The sequence below is a fragment of the Oncorhynchus nerka genome, linkage group LG25 (genome assembly GCF_034236695.1).
Source record: "Oncorhynchus nerka isolate Pitt River linkage group LG25, Oner_Uvic_2.0, whole genome shotgun sequence".
Classification (NCBI taxonomy): Eukaryota; Metazoa; Chordata; class Actinopteri; order Salmoniformes; family Salmonidae; genus Oncorhynchus; species Oncorhynchus nerka.
In genome coordinates, this window is record NC_088420.1 from 15,750,801 (window position 1) to 15,769,682 (window position 18,882).

Genomic DNA, 18,882 nt, shown 5'->3' on the forward strand with positions numbered 1-18,882 from the left:
AAGAGAAGCCGCAGAGCAAACACAACCAATTCTCTAAGGCAAAGAGGGGGCACCACGAACTACAACAGTGATACACATTCATGACACACTGTATCACTGAAGAGACGCCCACCAATAAACTGCCTATCCTCTTAGAAAACACTTGAGCATCTGAGGCATATAAAAATAGAAATACATTTTGTTGGGTCATGATTTGTGCTGCATGTGTGTGTGGGGGGGGGTGTATGTTTACCCTTGGCGTGGCAGAGAGGCTCTGAACGATGAAGACCACGGGACTGGGAGCTGTCTTGATGACCTGGACTGCCTCCTCATGACTGGCATTCTGGAGGTCCACACCTGATACCTGACACACACACACACACATACAGACACAGGCACACACGCACACAGAAAGAGAGGAGAGGGGGAAGCGAGAGAGAGGAAGAAGAGAGAGAAGAGAGAGAGAGGATGAAGAGAAAGGAGAGGGGGAAGAGAGAGGAGAGGGGGAAGAGAGAGAGGAGGAAGAGAGAGAGAGAGAGAGGAGAGGAGAGGAGAGATAGGAGAAGGGAAAGAACATACAGAAAGAAAAGGGGATGGCATGAGATCGAGTGGTGAGGAAGGGGATAGAGATGGAAAGAGGAAAGAGTAAGAAAAGGGGTCAAAAGAGAGAGAACACGCCAGAAAGAGAAAGAGGAGAGAGAGCGAAAGAGGGGGAGAGAGAGAGGGGGGGGGGGGGGGGTTGGGGAGAGGATACAACAGAGGTCACCAACCTGTCTGGAATTTGCGGTTTGCGTTTCTGTAGCATAGACATGGTGTCGTAAGTAGTGTTCCTCTAGCGTTGCTACAGTGTTGAATTAGCATTCCTGTATCATTCCTGTATCATTCCTGTATCAATGCTGTATCATTCCTGTATCATTCCTGTATCAATCATTCCTGTATCATTGCTATGTCACTGCTATAGAATTGTGCTAGCGTTATCTCCTCCTCACCTGCACTATCTTGTCTCCAGTCTTGAGGGAGCGAGTGCGTCCCGCTGGGCTCTCCGGCAGTACCTGTCATTTATTTCATTAATTAAATTCATTAATGAAATAAAAAGATACAAGTTATGATACATTTCTGAATCAATATAAAGTCGAGGGAGGGAGAATGTCAGCACAGCGTCACCTGTTTGATAAAGATGCCCTTGAGTTCCTCTCCATTCTTCAGTCTCTTGATGACGCTGTGCCCGCCCACGATGCTGATGCCAAGAGACTCGCAATCCTCCTGCCACACCTCCACTCTGGAAGCACGTGGGCACATGCCAGGGTAAGTTCACACACACACACACAGAGAAAGAGACAGACGCACGTACACACACACACACACACAGAGAAAGAGACAGACGCACGTACACACACATACACACACACACACAGAGAAAGAGACAGATGCACGTACACATACACACAGAGACAGATGCACGTACAGAAACACGTACACACACAGAGAAAGAGACAGACGCACGTACACACACACACACACAGAGAAAGAGACAGACGCACATACACACACACACAGAGAAAGAGACAGATGCACGTACACACACACACAGAGAAAGAGACAGACGCACGTACACATACACACAGAGACAGATGCACGTACAGACACACGTACACACACAGAGAAAGAGACAGACGCACGTACACACACACACACACACAGAGAAAGAGACAGACGCACGTACACACACACACAGAGAAAGAGACAGATGCACGTACACACACACACAGAGAAAGAGACAGACGCACGTACACACACACACAGAGAAAGAGACAGACGCACGTACACACACACACAGAGAAAGAGACAGATGCACGTACACATACACACAGAGACAGATGCACGTACAGACACACGTACACACACAGAGAAAGAGACAGATGCACGTACACACACACACAGAGAAAGAGACAGACGCACGTACACACACACACAGAGAAAGAGACAGACGCACGTACACACACACACAGAGAAAGAGACAGATGCACGTACACACACACACAGAGAAAGAGACAGACGCACGTACACACACACACAGAGAAAGAGACAGATGCACGTACACATACACACAGAGACAGATGCACGTACAGACACACGTACACACACAGAGAAAGAGACAGACGCACGTACACACACACACACAGAGAAAGAGACAGATGCACGTACACACACACACAGAGAAAGAGACAGACGCACGTACACACACACAGAGAGAAAGAGACAGATGCACGTACACACACACACACAGAGAAAGAGACAGACGCACGTACACACACACACAGAGACAGATGCACGTACAGACACACGTACACACACAGAGAAAGAGACAGACGCACGTACACACACACACAGAGAAAGAGACAGACGCACGTACACACACACACAGAGAAAGAGACAGACGCACGTACACACACACACAGAGAAAGAGACAGATGCACGTACACACACACACACAGAGAAAGAGACAGATGCACGTACACATACACACAGAGAGACAGATGCACGTACAGACACACGTACACACACACACAAATCCTGTGATCTCCATTACTCAGGCATCTCGCCTACATCCATTATGTAGCAGAACAGCTCATTAAAGTGTTCATGAGTCATGACTGCTCCCGGGATGAGCCAGGCACACACACAACCATGGCCCTAACTATTATGAGGACGAGTCTCGGACCTCAGAAAAATTTATAATTAGAAAAAATGACAACGTATATACAGTTGAAGTCGGAAGTTTACATACACTAGTAGGAGGTACAGTGAACATCTATAACCACACACTGACAGGCTGCAGATGTGGTGTGCTATTCCACATAGAAGATATTGAGAGAAGGAAATACAGTTGAAGTCTGAAGTTTACATACACTTAGGCTGGAGTCATTAAAACTCATTTTCAACCACTCCACAAATTTCTTGTTAACAAACTATAGTTTTGGCAACTCGGTTAGATCTACTTTTTGCATGACACAAGTCAGTTTTCCAACAATTGGTTACAGACAGATTATTTCACTTATAATTCACTGTATCAGAATTCCAGTGGGTCAGAAGTTTACATACACTAAGTTGACTGTGCCTTTAAACAGCTTGGAAAATTCCTGAAAATGATGTCATGGCTTTAGAAGGTTCTGATAGGCTAATTGACATCCTTTGAGTCAATTGGAGGTTCACCTGTGGATGTATTTCAAGGCCTACCTTCAAAGTCAGTGCCTCTTTGCTTGACATCATGGGAAAGTCAAAAGAAATCAGCCAAGACCTCATAAAAAGAATTGTAGACCTCCACAAGTCTGGTTCATCCTTGAGAGCAATTTCCAAACACCAGAAGGTACCATGTTCATCTGAACAAACAATAGTATGCAAGTATAAACACCATTGGACCACACAGCCGTCATACCGCTCAGGTAGTAGATGCGTTCTGTCTCCTAGAGATCAACGTACTTTGATGTGAAAAGTGCAAATCAATCCCAGAACAACAGCAGAGGACCCTGTGAAGATGCTGGAGGAAACAGGTACAAAAGTGTCTATATCCACAGTAAAACGAGTCCTATATCGACATAACCTGAAAGGCAGCTCAGCAAGGAAGAAGCCACTACTCCAAAACCACCATAAAAAAAGCCAGACTACGGTTTGCACATGGGGACAAAGATCACACTTTTTGGAGAAATCTGGTCTGATGAATATAGAACTGTTTGGCCATAATGACCATCGTTATGTTTGGAGGAAAAAGGGGGAGGCTTGCAAGCCAAAGAACATCATCCCAACCGTGAAGCACGGGGGTGGCAGCATCATGTTGTGGGGGTGCTTTGCTGCAGGAGGGACTGGTGAACTTCACAAAATGGGAGGAAAATTACGTGGATATATTGAAGCAACGTTTCAAGACATCAGTTATAGCTTGCTCGCAAATGGGTCTTCCAAATGTACAATGACCCCAAGCATACTTACAAAGTTGTGGCAAAATGGCTTAAGGACAGCAAAGTCAAGGTACTGGAGTGGCCATCACAAAGCCCTGAAGTCAATCCTATAGAACATTTGTAGGCAGAACTGAAAAAGCGTGTGCGAGCAAGGAGGCCTACAAACCCGACTCAGTTACACCAGCTCTGTCAGGAGGAATGGGCCAAACTTCACCCAACTTATTGTGGGAAGCTTGTGGAAGGCTACCTGAAATGTTTGACCCAAGTTAAACAATTTAAAGGCAATGCTACCAAATATTAATTGAGTTATTTAATATGAAATAACTATTAAATAACACATATGGAATCATGTAAGTTCTAATGAACTTCTCCTCTGCAGCTGAGGTAACTCTGGGTCTTCCTTTCCTGTGGCGGTCCTCATGAGAGACAGGTAACTCTAATGAACTTATCCTCTGCAGCAGAGGTAACTCTGGGTCTTCCTTTCCTGTGGCGGTCCTCATGAGAGACAGGTAACTCTAATGAACTTATCCTCTGCAGCAGAGGTAACTCTGGGTCTTCCTTTCCTTTCCTGTGGCGGTCCTCATGAGAGCCTGTTTCATCATAGCGCTTGATGGTTTTTGTGACTGCATTTGAAGAACTTTTAACAAGGCATACGTGTTAATTCAAATGCATTCCAGGTGACTTCCTCACGGAGCTGGTTGAGAGAATGCCAAGAGTGTGCAAAGACGTCATCAAGGCAAAGGGTGGCTACTTTGAAGAATCTCAAATATAAAATATATTTTGATTTGTTTAACACTTTTTTGGTTACTACATGGTTCCATATGTGGTATTTCATAGTTTTGATGTCTTCACTATTATTCTGCAATCTAGAAAATAGAGAAAAACCCTGGAATGAGTAGGTGTGTTCAAACTTTTGACTGGTACTGTATGTATATAAACTCAGCTTCTGTGAAGGGAGTAGTACACAGCGTTGTACGAGATCTTCAGTTTCTTGGCAATTTATCACATGGAATAGCCTTAATTTCTCAGAACAATAATAGACTGACGAGTTTCAGAAGAAAGTTATTTGTTTCTGGCCATTTTGATCCTGTAATCGAAACCCACAAATGCTGATGCTACAGATTCTCAACTAGTCTAAAGAAGGCCAGTTTTATTGCTTCTTTAATCATAATAAGTTTTCAGCTTTGCTAACATAATTACAAAAGGGTTTTCTAATGATCAATTAGCTTTTAAAATTATAAACTTGGATGAGCTAACACAACGTGCCATTGGAACACAGGAGTGATGGTTGCTGATAATGGGCCTCTGTACGCCTATGTAGATATTCCATATTCCAGCTACAATAGTCATTTACAACATTAACAAATGTCTACACTGTATTTATGATCAATATGATGCTATTTTAGTGAACAAAAAATGTGCTTTTCTTTCAAAAACCAGTGGAATCATGAACAGTGGTTTGCTCATCATGTTCGCCTGCCTCTATGTGTACCAGTGGAATCATGAACAGTGGTTTATTCATTATGTTCACCTGCCTCTATGTGTACCAGTGGAATCATGAACAGTGGTTTGTTCATTATGTTCACCTGCCTTTATGTGTACCAGTGGAATCATGAACAGTGGTTTGTTCATTATGTTCACCTGCCTCTATGTGTACCAGTGGAATCATGAACAGTGGTTTGTTCATTATGTTCGCCTGCCTCTGTGTGTACCAGTGGAATCATGAACAGTGGTTTGTTCATTATGTTCACCTGCCTCTGTGTGTACCAGTGGAATCATGAACAGTGGTTTGTTCATTATGTTCGCCTGCCTCTGTGTGTACCAGTGGAATCATGAACAGTGGTTTGTTCATTATGTTCGCCTGCCTCTGTGTGTACCAGTGGAATCATGAACAGTGGTTTGTTCATTATGTTGTACCAGTGGAATCATGAACTGCCTCTGTGTGTACCAGTGGAATCATGAACAGTGGTTTGCTCATTATGTTCGCCTGCCTCTGTGTGTACCAGTGGAATCATGAACAGTGGTTTGTTCATTATGTTCACCTACCTCTATGTGTACCAGTGGAATCATGAACAGTGGTTTGTTCATTATGTTCACCTGCCTCTATGTGTACCAGTGGAATCATGAACAGTGGTTTGTTCATTATGTTCGCCTGCCTCTATGTGTACCAGTGGAATCATGAACAGTGGTTTATTCATTATGTTCACCTGCCTCTATGTGTACCAGTGGAATCATGAACAGTGGTTTATTCATTATGTTTGCCTGCATCCCCAGATATGCCTTTTTAAAAGCACATTCACCACACTCTCAAACGGCTAACTCTGCCCTCTCGTGGCACAGGCCGAGAGCCGACCAGGAACAAACTAAACCAGCTCGCAGTCGGCTCAAGTAGGCAATAGAGACGCTGCTGTGTTTGCGAAATGCCGGACAAAAGGCCATTTGAAAACGATCCAGCGACTCCTGCCGTGTGTAACAGACAACCCCCACACAAACAAATATCGACACTCGGAGAATGAGTGCACAAGCTTATAGATATGTCAGTCAGTCAGGTGGGTCTGTCGGCAGGGTTCTGGCTAATATTACCTAGCCAGCTAGAAAGATGACGCAAGAAGCAAAAGCTAACGTTAAACGGAGCCTACCTCAGCCGGAGCAAAAAATACGCTTCTAAATTCACACAATAACTTTGCTTTACAGAGAGTAGGCTACTGAGGAAGACAGTGATGATGTGGTGCTCAGTGGTGAGGCTGAGGCGGGACGCAACGCAGGAGGGAGGGAGGGAGCAGAGGGAAAAGTTAGTACCGTGGTTCCCAAACTGGAGGTCGTGGCCCCATGTGGGGACCCCTGAGAAAATCTGTACTAATCTTATCAAACAAGTTAGGAACTGAAACACATAAGATATGTTTCATATATGAACATCTCCCATTGACCCATCTTCCTTATAGGCCTGACATTAAAATGCAATAAACACGCAAACAATAGTTGCAAAAAATGTCCTCGGTTTTCATTTCGTCGCTGATTCTATGTGTCAGTGTGAATCATTTGTCATATTTCCATCCTTTCAGGGGTATAACATTAAAACTGTATAGCTAATAGGCTGTGTGTTTGTAGATGGACTGAGGTGAATGAACCAACAGCAGACAAGGTCATAATGGCTGGTGTTTTTGTAGATGGACTGAGGTGAATGAACCAACAGCAGACAAGGTCATAATGGCTGGTGTTTTTGTAGATGGACTGAGGTGAATGAACCAACAGCAGACAAGGTCATAATGGCTGGTGTTTTTGTAGATGGACTGAGGTGAATGAACCAACAGCAGACAAGGTCATAATGGCTGGTGTTTTTGTAGATGGACTGAGGTGAATGAACCAACAGCAGACAAGGTCATAATGGCTGGTGTTTTTGTAGATGGACTGAGGTGAATGAACCAACAGCAGACAAGGTCATAATGGCTGGTGTTTTTGTAGATGGACTGAGGTGAATGAACCAACAGCAGACAAGGTCATAATGGCTGGTGTTTTTGTAGATGGACTGAGGTGAATGAACCAACAGCAGACAAGGTCATAATGGCTGGTGTTTTTGTAGATGGACTGAGGTGAATGAACCAACAGCAGACAAGGTCATAATGGCTGGTGTTTTTGTAGATGGACTGAGGTGAATGAACCAACAGCAGACAAGGTCATAATGGCTGGTGTTTTTGCTTCTTTTTGTTGTTCTCCAAATAGACTTTGAACGTTTCTTTTATTGTATAGAAATGAAGTAAATTTGTTTAAACTTTCCCCAAAACAATGCTGGGGGGAAACCTTCCCTCCCCACCGTTTTGGAAAGTTCAAGCTCATTTACTGCATTTCAATATAATAAAAGAAACATCCAAAGTCTATTTGGAGAACCAACAGCAAAAACAAGGTCATTAACCTTGTCTGCTGTTGGTTCATTTGTCCATCTACAAAAACACCAGATGGACCTTGTCTGCTGTTGGTTCAATCAGTCCATCTACAAAAACACAGCCATGACACCTCAGTCCATGACCTTGTCTGCTGTTGGTTCATTCACCTCAGTCCATCTACAAAAACACCAGCCATTATGAAGGTCATTCACCTCAGTCCATCTACAAAAACACCAGCCATATGACCTTGTCTGCTGTTGTTCATTTCAGTACAAAAACACCAGCCATATGACCTTGTCTGCTGTTGATTCATCAGTCCATCTACAAAAACACCAGCCATTATGACCTTGTCTGCTGTTGGTTCATTCACCTCAGTCCATCTACAAAAACACCAGCCATTATGACCTTGTCTGCTGTTGGTTCATTTCAGTCCATCTACAAAAACACCAGCCATTGGACCTTGTCTGGTGTTCATTCACCTCAGTCCATCTACAAAAACACCAGCCATTATGACCTTGTCTGCTGTTGGTTCATTCACCTCAGTCCATCTACAAAAACACCAGCCATTATGACCTTGTCTGCTGTTGGTCAGTCCATCTACAAAAACACCAGCCATTATGACCTTGTCTGCTGTTGGTTCATTCACTCAGTCCATCTACAAAAACACCAGCCATTATGAATTCACCTCAGACAGCCATTATGACCTTGTTGCTGTTGTTCATTCACCCAGTCCATCTACAAAAACACCAGCCATTATGACCTTGTCTGCTGTTGGTTCATTCACCTCAGTCCATCTACAAAAACACCAGCCATTATGACCTTGTCTGCTGTTGGTTCATTCTTCAGTCCATCTACAAAAACACCAGCCATTATGACCTTGTCTGCTGTTGGTTCATTCACCTCAGTCCATCTACAAAAACACCAGCCATTTGACTGTTGGTTCATTTTCAATACAAAAACACCAGCCATTATGACCTTGTCTGCTGTTGGTTCATTCACCTCAGTCCATCTACAAAAACACCAGCCATTATGACCTTGTCTGCTGTTGGTTCATTCACCTCAGTCCATCTACAAAAACACCAGCCATTATGACCTTGTCTGCTGTTGGTTCATTCACCTCAGTCCATCTACAAAAACACCAGCCATTATGACCTTGTCTGCTGTTGGTTCATTCACCTCAGTCCATCTACAAAAACACCAGCCATTATGACCTTGTCTGCTGTTGGTTCATTCACCTCAGTCCATCTACTAACACTAAAACACAAACCCTGGTTATGGCCCTGCACACTACCCCACACACACTCACACAGGTCCGGGTACACACACAACCACTGCAGTTATGATCACATTGCTCTCTATTAGGTGGGCCTGGAGTTTGACATTTCTTTTAAACTGTGAGAAATCATCGTCCACGTTCCAAACTACACGTTTTCTAACGATTCTTTCCCCAGTCCTTCTGTACCCGATAAACTAAAAACAAACCGTGACCCAAAAAACAAGGTGAATTTAGTGAATCTGTTAAATGTTTCATTAAAAAAAGATACTTTGTCAGTATCCACTTGGACACATCCAGACAGACAAATGGACACACATGGACACTTACCTGTGTGGGGGTCCCCAGTGACTGAAGGCAGGGGTCTCCTCTCCCTCTCCTTCCTCCCTCTCAGGTAGATCACTGAGAGCATACGCCAAGATGTTGTTAACCACTAATTGATTTTAATGTCCCTGTCTACACGCTGACTGCTTCCTACTGACCTCTTGCCAGCTCCCCCTTGCAAAAGAGGTTTCTGACCCCAAGGGTCTTTTCCCAGTTAACGAAAGGTTAAAGAGTGACTGAACACGTCGATTGGAACATGTGTTTTTCTGTTGCTCATTAGAAAAAAGGATATTTCGGTCTTGGAGGGGTGTTTCCTGACCGATTCTGGGTTTGGTTAATTATGTTTGTCCCCCATGAGACACTTTAAATAACAACCAGAGGTGATGGTGAATGTAGAATACGTGTGTGTTGCCTGTGGCTCTACAGCGAGTTCTGTTGTCCTACCTGTGTCGTCCTCCTCCCTGGCCCCTCCTCTTTCTCCTCTCTGTGCCAATCAAATGCACCGAGCTAGAGGAGAACACATCAACCATTAGGTATATCAATCAATCTATCCATTCATAAATGAATCAACCACTTTACTGTACCAGTTGGGATATTGGTAGTGCAGTACGATACGATGTTCAGTTTTGATACTGTATTATTATTATTATTATTATTATGTATCGCGTGAGGATATGACATGGCAAGACATTTTTGCAACTTATTCCCACTGTTTAAACAGTAGCACTGGAAATAACACAACCCTTTATGTTCCCCAGGTAGAAATGTTCCCTCCTACAATATGTGCGGCTAGTGGGTCTGTATAACCATTCAATTTAAATAATTTACTCTGCAATAAACCTCATACCTTAACAGGGATCGTATCAAGCATCTCAGAGTACGAGTGCTGTTCTAGGATCAGCTTCCCTGTGTGTTCATGTAATATTATTCATGATGATCTAAAAAGGCAAAACTGACCTGAAATCAGCACCCCTACTCTGAGACACTTTGAATACAGACCTTTGCCAAAGGGGGAAATGATAGAGATTTCAGAGTAACGAATCCCGATTTAACTAGTATGTGATCTCCTATTCCAACGGGCAAAGACGAGCTGATAAATTGAATTTGGTATCCATCTCAAGCGACAAGAGATGTAGTCGAATATGAATAAGGCTGTTATGGACGTGAGTGAGACTTATGGACAGGCTGTTATGGACAGGCTGTTATGGACGTGAGTGAGACTGTTATGGACGTGAGTGAGACTGTTATGGACGTGCGTGACACTGTTATGGACGTGCGTGAGACTGTTATGGACGTGAGTGAGACTGTTATGGACGTGAGTGAGACTGTTATGGACGTGAGTGAGACTGTTATGGACGTGAGTGAGACTGTTATGGACGTGAGTGAGACTGTTATGGACGTGAGTGAGACTTATGGACGTGAGTGAGACTTATGGACGTGAGTGAGACTGTTATGGACGTGAGTGAGACTGTTATGGATGTGAGTGAGACTGTTATGGATGTGAGTGAGGCTGTTATGAACGTGAGTGAGGCTGTTATGGACGTGAGTGAGGCTGTTATGGACGTGAGTGAGGCTGTTATGGACGTGAGTGAGGCTGTTATGGACGTGAGTGAGGCTGTTATGGATGTGAGTGAGACTGTTATGGACAGGCTGTTATGGATGTGAGTGAGACTGTTATGGACAGGCTGTTATGGATGTGAGTGAGACTGTTATGGACGTGAGTGAGGCTGTTATGGACGTGAGTGAGGCTGTTATGGACGTGAGTGAGGCTGTTATGGACGTGAGTGAGGCTGTTATGGATGTGAGTGAGACGGTTATGGAAGTGAGTGAGACTGTTATGGACGTGAGTGAGACTGTTATGGACGTGAGTGAGACTGTTATGGACGTGAGTGAGACTGTTATGGACGTGAGTGAGACTGTTATGGACGTGAGTGAGGCTGTTATGGACGTGAGTGAGGCTGTTATGGACGTGAGTGAGGCTGTTATGGACGTGAGTGAGGCTGTTATGGATGTGAGTGAGACTGTTATGGACAGGCTGTTATGGACGTGAGTGAGACTGTTATGGACATGAGTGAGACTGTTATGGACGTGAGTGAGACTGTCATGGACGTGAGTGAGACTGTTATGGACGTGAGTGAGGCTGTTATGGACGTGAGTGAGGCTGTTATGGACGTGAGTGAGACTGTTATGGACGTGAGTGAGACTGTTATGGACAGGCTGTTATGGACAGGCTGTTATGGACGTGAGTGAGACTGTTATGGATGTGAGTGAGACTGTTATGGATGTGAGTGAGACTGTTATGGACGTGAGTGAGACTTATGGACGTGAGTGAGACTTATGGACGTGAGTGAGACTGTTATGGATGTGAGTGAGACTGTTATGGACGTGAGTGAGGCTGTTATGGATGTGAGTGAGACTGTTATGGACGTGAGTGAGGCTGTTATGGACGTGAGTGAGGCTGTTATGGACGTGAGTGAGACTGTTATGGACGTGAGTGAGACTGTTATGGACAGGCTGTTATGGACGTGAGTGAGACTGTTATGGATGTGAGTGAGACTGTTATGGATGTGAGTGAGACTGTTATGGACGTGAGTGAGACTGTTATGGACGTGAGTGAGACTGTTATGGATGTGAGTGAGACTGTTATGGATGTGAGTGAGACTGTTATGGACGTGAGTGAGACTGTTATGGACGTGAGTGAGACTGTTATGGACGTGAGTGAGGCTGTTATGGATGTGAGTGAGACTGTTATGGACAGGCTGTTATGGACGTGAGTGAGACTGTTATGGACGTGAGTGAGGCTGTTATGGACGTGAGTGAGACTGTTATGGACGTGAGTGAGACTGTTATGGACGTGAGTGAGACTGTTATGGACGTGAGTGAGACTGTTATGGACGTGAGTGAGACTGTTATGGACGTGAGTGAGGCTGTTATGGACGTGAGTGAGGCTGTTATGGACGTGAGTGAGGCTGTTATGGACGTGAGTGAGGCTGTTATGGACGTGAGTGAGGCTGTTATGGACGTGAGTGAGGCTGTTATGGATGTGAGTGAGACTGTTATGGACAGGCTGTTATGGACGTGAGTGAGACTGTTATGGACGTGAGTGAGGCTGTTATGGACGTGAGTGAGACTGTTATGGACGTGAGTGAGGCTGTTATGGACGTGAGTGAGGCTGTTATGGACGTGAGTGAGACTGTTATGGACGTGAGTGAGACTGTTATGGACGTGAGTGAGGCTGTTATGGACGTGAGTGAGGCTGTTATGGACGTGAGTGAGGCTGTTATGGACGTGAGTGAGACTGTTATGGACGTGAGTGAGACTGTTATGGACGTGAGTGAGACTGTTATGGACGTGAGTGAGACTGTTATGGACGTGAGTGAGGCTGTTATGGATGTGAGTGAGACTGTTATGGACAGGCTGTTATGGACGTGAGTGAGACTGTTATGGACGTGAGTGAGACTGTTATGGACGTGAGTGAGACTGTTATGGACGTGAGTGAGACTTATGGACGTGAGTGAGACTGTTATGGACGTGAGTGAGACTGTTATGGACGTGAGTGAGACTTATGGACGTGAGTGAGACTTATGGACGTGAGTGAGACTTATGGACGTGAGTGAGACTGTTATGGACGTGAGTGAGACTGTTATGGACGTGAGTGAGACTGTTATGGACGTGAGTGAGACTGTTATGGACGTGAGTGAGACTGTTATGGACGTGAGTGAGGCTGTTATGGACGTGAGTGAGGCTGTTATGGACGTGAGTGAGGCTGTTATGGACGTGAGTGAGACTGTTATGGACGTGAGTGAGACTGTTATGGATGTGAGTGAGACTGTTATGGACGTGAGTGAGGCTGTTATGGATGTGAGTGAGACTGTTATGGACGTGAGTGAGGCTGTTATGGACGTGAGTGAGGCTGTTATGGACGTGAGTGAGACTGTTATGGACGTGAGTGAGACTGTTATGGACGTGAGTGAGACTGTTATGGACAGGCTGTTATGGACAGGCTGTTATGGACGTGAGTGAGACTGTTATGGATGTGAGTGAGACTGTTATGGATGTGAGTGAGACTGTTATGGACGTGAGTGAGACTTATGGACGTGAGTGAGACTGTTATGGATGTGAGTGAGACTGTTATGGACGTGAGTGAGACTGTTATGGACGTGAGTGAGACTGTTATGGACAGGCTGTTATGGACGTGAGTGAGACTGTTATGGACGTGAGTGAGACTGTTATGGACGTGAGTGAGACTGTTATGGACGTGAGTGAGACTGTTATGGACGTGAGTGAGACTGTTATGGACGTGAGTGAGGCTGTTATGGACGTGAGTGAGGCTGTTATGGACGTGAGTGAGGCTGTTATGGACGTGAGTGAGGCTGTTATGGACGTGAGTGAGGCTGTTATGGACGTGAGTGAGACTGTTATGGACGTGAGTGAGGCTGTTATGGATGTGAGTGAGACTGTTATGGACAGGCTGTTATGGACGTGAGTGAGACTGTTATGGACGTGAGTGAGGCTGTTATGGACGTGAGTGAGACTGTTATGGACGTGAGTGAGACTGTTATGGACGTGAGTGAGGCTGTTATGGACGTGAGTGAGGCTGTTATGGACGTGAGTGAGACTGTTATGGACGTGAGTGAGACTGTTATGGACGTGAGTGAGACTGTTATGGACGTGAGTGAGGCTGTTATGGACGTGAGTGAGGCTGTTATGGACGTGAGTGAGGCTGTTATGGACGTGAGTGAGACTGTTATGGACGTGAGTGAGACTGTTATGGACGTGAGTGAGACTGTTATGGACGTGAGTGAGACTGTTATGGACGTGAGTGAGGCTGTTATGGATGTGAGTGAGACTGTTATGGACAGGCTGTTATGGACGTGAGTGAGGCTGTTATGGACGTGAGTGAGACTGTTATGGACGTGAGTGAGACTGTTATGGACGTGAGTGAGACTGTTATGGACGTGAGTGAGACTGTTATGGACGTGAGTGAGACTTATGGACGTGAGTGAGACTTATGGACGTGAGTGAGACTGTTATGGACGTGAGTGAGGCTGTTATGGACGTGAGTGAGGCTGTTATGGACGTGAGTGAGGCTGTTATGGATGTGAGTGAGACTGTTATGGACAGGCTGTTATGGATGTGAGTGAGACTGTTATGGACAGGCTGTTATGGATGTGAGTGAGACTGTTATGGACAGGCTGTTATGGACGTGAGTGAGGCTGTTATGGACGTGAGTGAGGCTGTTATGGACGTGAGTGAGGCTGTTATGGACGTGAGTGAGGCTGTTATGGACGTGAGTGAGGCTGTTATGGACGTGAGTGAGGCTGTTATGGACGTGAGTGAGGCTGTTATGGATGTGAGTGAGACGGTTATGGACGTGAGTGAGACGGTTATGGACGTGAGTGAGACGGTTATGGACGTGAGTGAGACTGTTATGGACGTGAGTGAGGCTGTTATGGACGTGAGTGAGGCTGTTATGGACGTGAGTGAGACCGTTATGGACGTGAGTGAGACTGTTATGGACGTGAGTGAGGCTGTTATGGACGTGAGTGAGGCTGTTATGGATGTGAGTGAGACTGTTATGGACAGGCTGTTATGGACGTGAGTGAGACTGTTATGGATGTGAGTGAGACTGTTATGGACGTGAGTGAGACTGTTATGGACGTGAGTGAGACTGTTATGGACGTGAGTGAGGCTGTTATGGACGTGAGTGAGACTGTTATGGACGTGAGTGAGACTTATGGACGTGAGTGAGGCTGTTATGGACGTGAGTGAGACTGTTATGGACGTGAGTGAGACTTATGGACGTGAGTGAGACTGTTATGGACGTGAGTGAGACTGTTATGGATGTGAGTGAGACTGTTATGGATGTGAGTGAGGCTGTTATGGACGTGAGTGAGGCTGTTATGGACGTGAGTGAGGCTGTTATGGACGTGAGTGAGGCTGTTATGGACGTGAGTGAGGCTGTTATGAGGCTGTTATGGATGTGAGTGAGACTGTTATGGACAGGCTGTTATGGGGCGTGAGACTGTATGGACAGGCTGTTATTGAGTGAGGCTGTTATGGACGTGAGTGAGGCTGTTATGGACGTGAGTGAGACTGTTATGGACGTGAGTGAGACTGTTATGGACGTGAGTGAGGCTGTTATGGACGTGAGTGAGACTGTTATGGACGGGAGTGAGACTTATTATGAGGCGTTATGGACGTGAGTGAGACTGTTATGGACGTGAGTGAGACTTATGGACGTGAGTGAGACTGTTATGGACGTGAGTGAGACTGTTATGGAGGCGTGAGACTGTTATGGATGTGAGTGAGGCTGTTATGGACGTGAGTGAGGCTGTTATGGACGTGAGTGAGGCTGTTATGGACGTGAGTGAGGCTGTTATGGACGTGAGTGAGGCTGTTATGGACGTGAGTGAGGCTGTTATGGATGTGAGTGAGACTGTTATGGACAGGCTGTTATGGATGTGAGTGAGACTGTTATGGACAGGCTGTTATGGACGTGAGTGAGGCTGTTATGGACGTGAGTGAGGCTGTTATGGACGTGAGTGAGGCTGTTATGGACGTGAGTGAGGCTGTTATGGACGTGAGTGAGGCTGTTATGGACGTGAGTGAGGCTGTTATGGACGTGAGTGAGACTGTTATGGACGTGAGTGAGACTGTTATGGACGTGAGTGAGACTGTTATGGACGTGAGTGAGACTGTTATGGACGTGAGTGAGACTGTTATGGACGTGAGTGAGACTGTTATGGACGTGAGTGAGGCTGTTATGGACGTGAGTGAGGCTGTTATGGACGTGAGTGAGGCTGTTATGGACGTGAGTGAGGCTGTTATGGGCGTGAGTGAGGCTGTTATGGATGTGAGTGAGACTGTTATGGACAGGCTGTTATGGACGTGAGTGAGACTGTTATGGACGTGAGTGAGACTGTTATGGACGTGAGTGAGACTGTTATGGACGTGAGTGAGGCTGTTATGGACGTGAGTGAGGCTGTTATGGACGTGAGTGAGGCTGTTATGGACGTGAGTGAGACTGTTATGGACAGGCTGTTATGGACGTGAGTGAGACTGTTATGGACGTGAGTGAGACTTATGGACGTGAGTGAGGCTGTTATGGACGTGAGTGAGACTGTTATGGACTGAGACTTATGGACGTGAGTGAGACTGTTATGGGCGTGAGTGAGACTGTTATGGATGTGAGTGAGACTGTTATGGATGTGAGTGAGGCTGTTATGGACGTGAGTGAGGCTGTTATGGACGTGAGTGAGGCTGTTATGGACGTGAGTGAGGCTGTTATGGACGTGAGTGAGGCTGTTATGGACGTGAGTGAGGCTGTTATGGACGTGAGTGAGGCTGTTATGGATGTGAGTGAGACTGTTATGGACAGGCTGTTATGGATGTGAGTGAGACTGTTATGGACAGGCTGTTATGGACGTGAGTGAGGCTGTTATGGACGTGAGTGAGGCTGTTATGGACGTGAGTGAGACTGTTATGGACGTGAGTGAGACTGTTATGGACGTGAGTGAGGCTGTTATGGACGTGAGTGAGACTGTTATGGACGTGAGTGAGACTTATGGACGTGAGTGAGGCTGTTATGGACGTGAGTGAGACTGTTATGGACGTGAGTGAGACTTATGGACGTGAGTGAGACTGTTATGGACGTGAGTGAGACTGTTATGGATGTGAGTGAGACTGTTATGGATGTGAGTGAGGCTGTTATGGACGTGAGTGAGGCTGTTATGGACGTGAGTGAGGCTGTTATGGACGTGAGTGAGGCTGTTATGGACGTGAGTGAGGCTGTTATGGACGTGAGTGAGGCTGTTATGGATGTGAGTGAGACTGTTATGGACAGGCTGTTATGGATGTGAGTGAGACTGTTATGGACAGGCTGTTATGGACGTGAGTGAGGCTGTTATGGACGTGAGTGAGGCTGTTATGGACGTGAGTGAGGCTGTTATGGACGTGAGTGAGGCTGTTATGGACGTGAGTGAGGCTGTTATGGACGTGAGTGAGGCTGTTATGGACGTGAGTGAGACTGTTATGGACGTGAGTGAGACTGTTATGGACGTGAGTGAGACTGTTATGGACGTGAGTGAGACTGTTATGGACGTGAGTGAGACTGTTATGGACGTGAGTGAGACTGTTATGGACGTGAGTGAGGCTGTTATGGACGTGAGTGAGGCTGTTATGGACGTGAGTGAGGCTGTTATGGACGTGAGTGAGGCTGTTATGGGCGTGAGTGAGGCTGTTATGGATGTGAGTGAGGCTGTTATGGACAGGCTGTTATGGACGTGAGTGAGACTGTTATGGACGTGAGTGAGACTGTTATGGACGTGAGTGAGACTGTTATGGACGTGAGTGAGGCTGTTATGGACGTGAGTGAGGCTGTTATGGACGTGAGTGAGGCTGTTATGGACGTGAGTGAGACTGTTATGGACAGGCTGTTATGGACAGGCTGTTATGGACGTGAGTGAGACTGTTATGGACGTGAGTGAGACTGTTATGGACGTGAGTGAGACTGTTATGGACGTGAGTGAGACTGTTATGGACGTGAGTGAGACTGTTATGGACGTGAGTGAGACTGTTATGGACGTGAGTGAGACTGTTATGGACGTGAGTGAGACTGTTATGGACGTGAGTGAGACTGTTATGGATGTGAGTGAGACTGTTATGGACGTGAGTGAGACTGTTATGGACGTGAGTGAGGCTGTTATGGACGTGAGTGAGGCTGTTATGGACGTGAGTGAGACTGTTATGGACGTGAGTGAGGCTGTTATGGACGTGAGTGAGACTGTTATGGACGTGAGTGAGGCTGTTATGGACGTGAGTGAGGCTGTTATGGGATGAGTGAGACTGTTATGGACAGGCTGTTATGGACGTGAGTGAGACTGTTATGGACGTGAGTGAGGCTGTTATGGACGTGAGTGAGACTGTTATGGACGTGAGTGAGACTGTTATGGACGTGAGTGAGGCTGTTATGGACGTGAGTGAGGCTGTTATGGACGTGAGTGAGACTGTTATGGATGTGAGTGAGACTGTTATGGACGGAGTGAGACTGTTATGGACGTGAGTGAGGCTGTTATGGACGTGAAGTGAGGCTGTTATGGACGTGAGTGAGACTGTTATGGACGTGAGTGAGGCTGTTATGGACGTGAGTGAGACTGTTATGGACGTGAGTGAGGCTGTTATGGACGTGGTGAGCTGTTATGGGATGAGTGAGACTGTTATGGACAGGCTGGGACGTGAGTGAGACTGTTATGGACGTGAGTGAGGCTGTTATGGACGTGAGTGAGACTGTTATGGACGTGAGTGAGACTGTTATGGACGTGAGTGAGGCTGTTATGGACGTGAGTGAGGCTGTTATGGACGTGAGTGAGACTGTTATGGACGTGAGTGAGACTGTTATGGACGTGAGTGAGACTGTTATGGACGTGAGTGAGGCTGTTATGGACGTGAGTGAGGCTGTTATGGACGTGAG

The 18,882-nt window shown here is 46.0% G+C and overlaps 1 protein-coding gene across 1 annotated transcript in view; it reads right to left on the reverse strand.

The window, feature by feature from the left end:
- LOC115124876 (inaD-like protein) overlaps positions 1-18,882 on the reverse strand; it is a 126,647-nt gene that overhangs the window by 25,723 nt on the left and 82,042 nt on the right. Inside the window, exons 12-16 of the mRNA XM_065009922.1 lie at positions 9,855-9,917; positions 9,417-9,488; positions 1,144-1,258; positions 969-1,031; positions 233-343 (exon numbers count right to left, since the gene is read on the reverse strand). Coding sequence (XP_064865994.1) covers positions 233-343; positions 969-1,031; positions 1,144-1,258; positions 9,417-9,488; positions 9,855-9,917 — 424 coding nt within the window. The remainder of the gene's footprint in view (positions 1-232; positions 344-968; positions 1,032-1,143; positions 1,259-9,416; positions 9,489-9,854; positions 9,918-18,882) is intronic.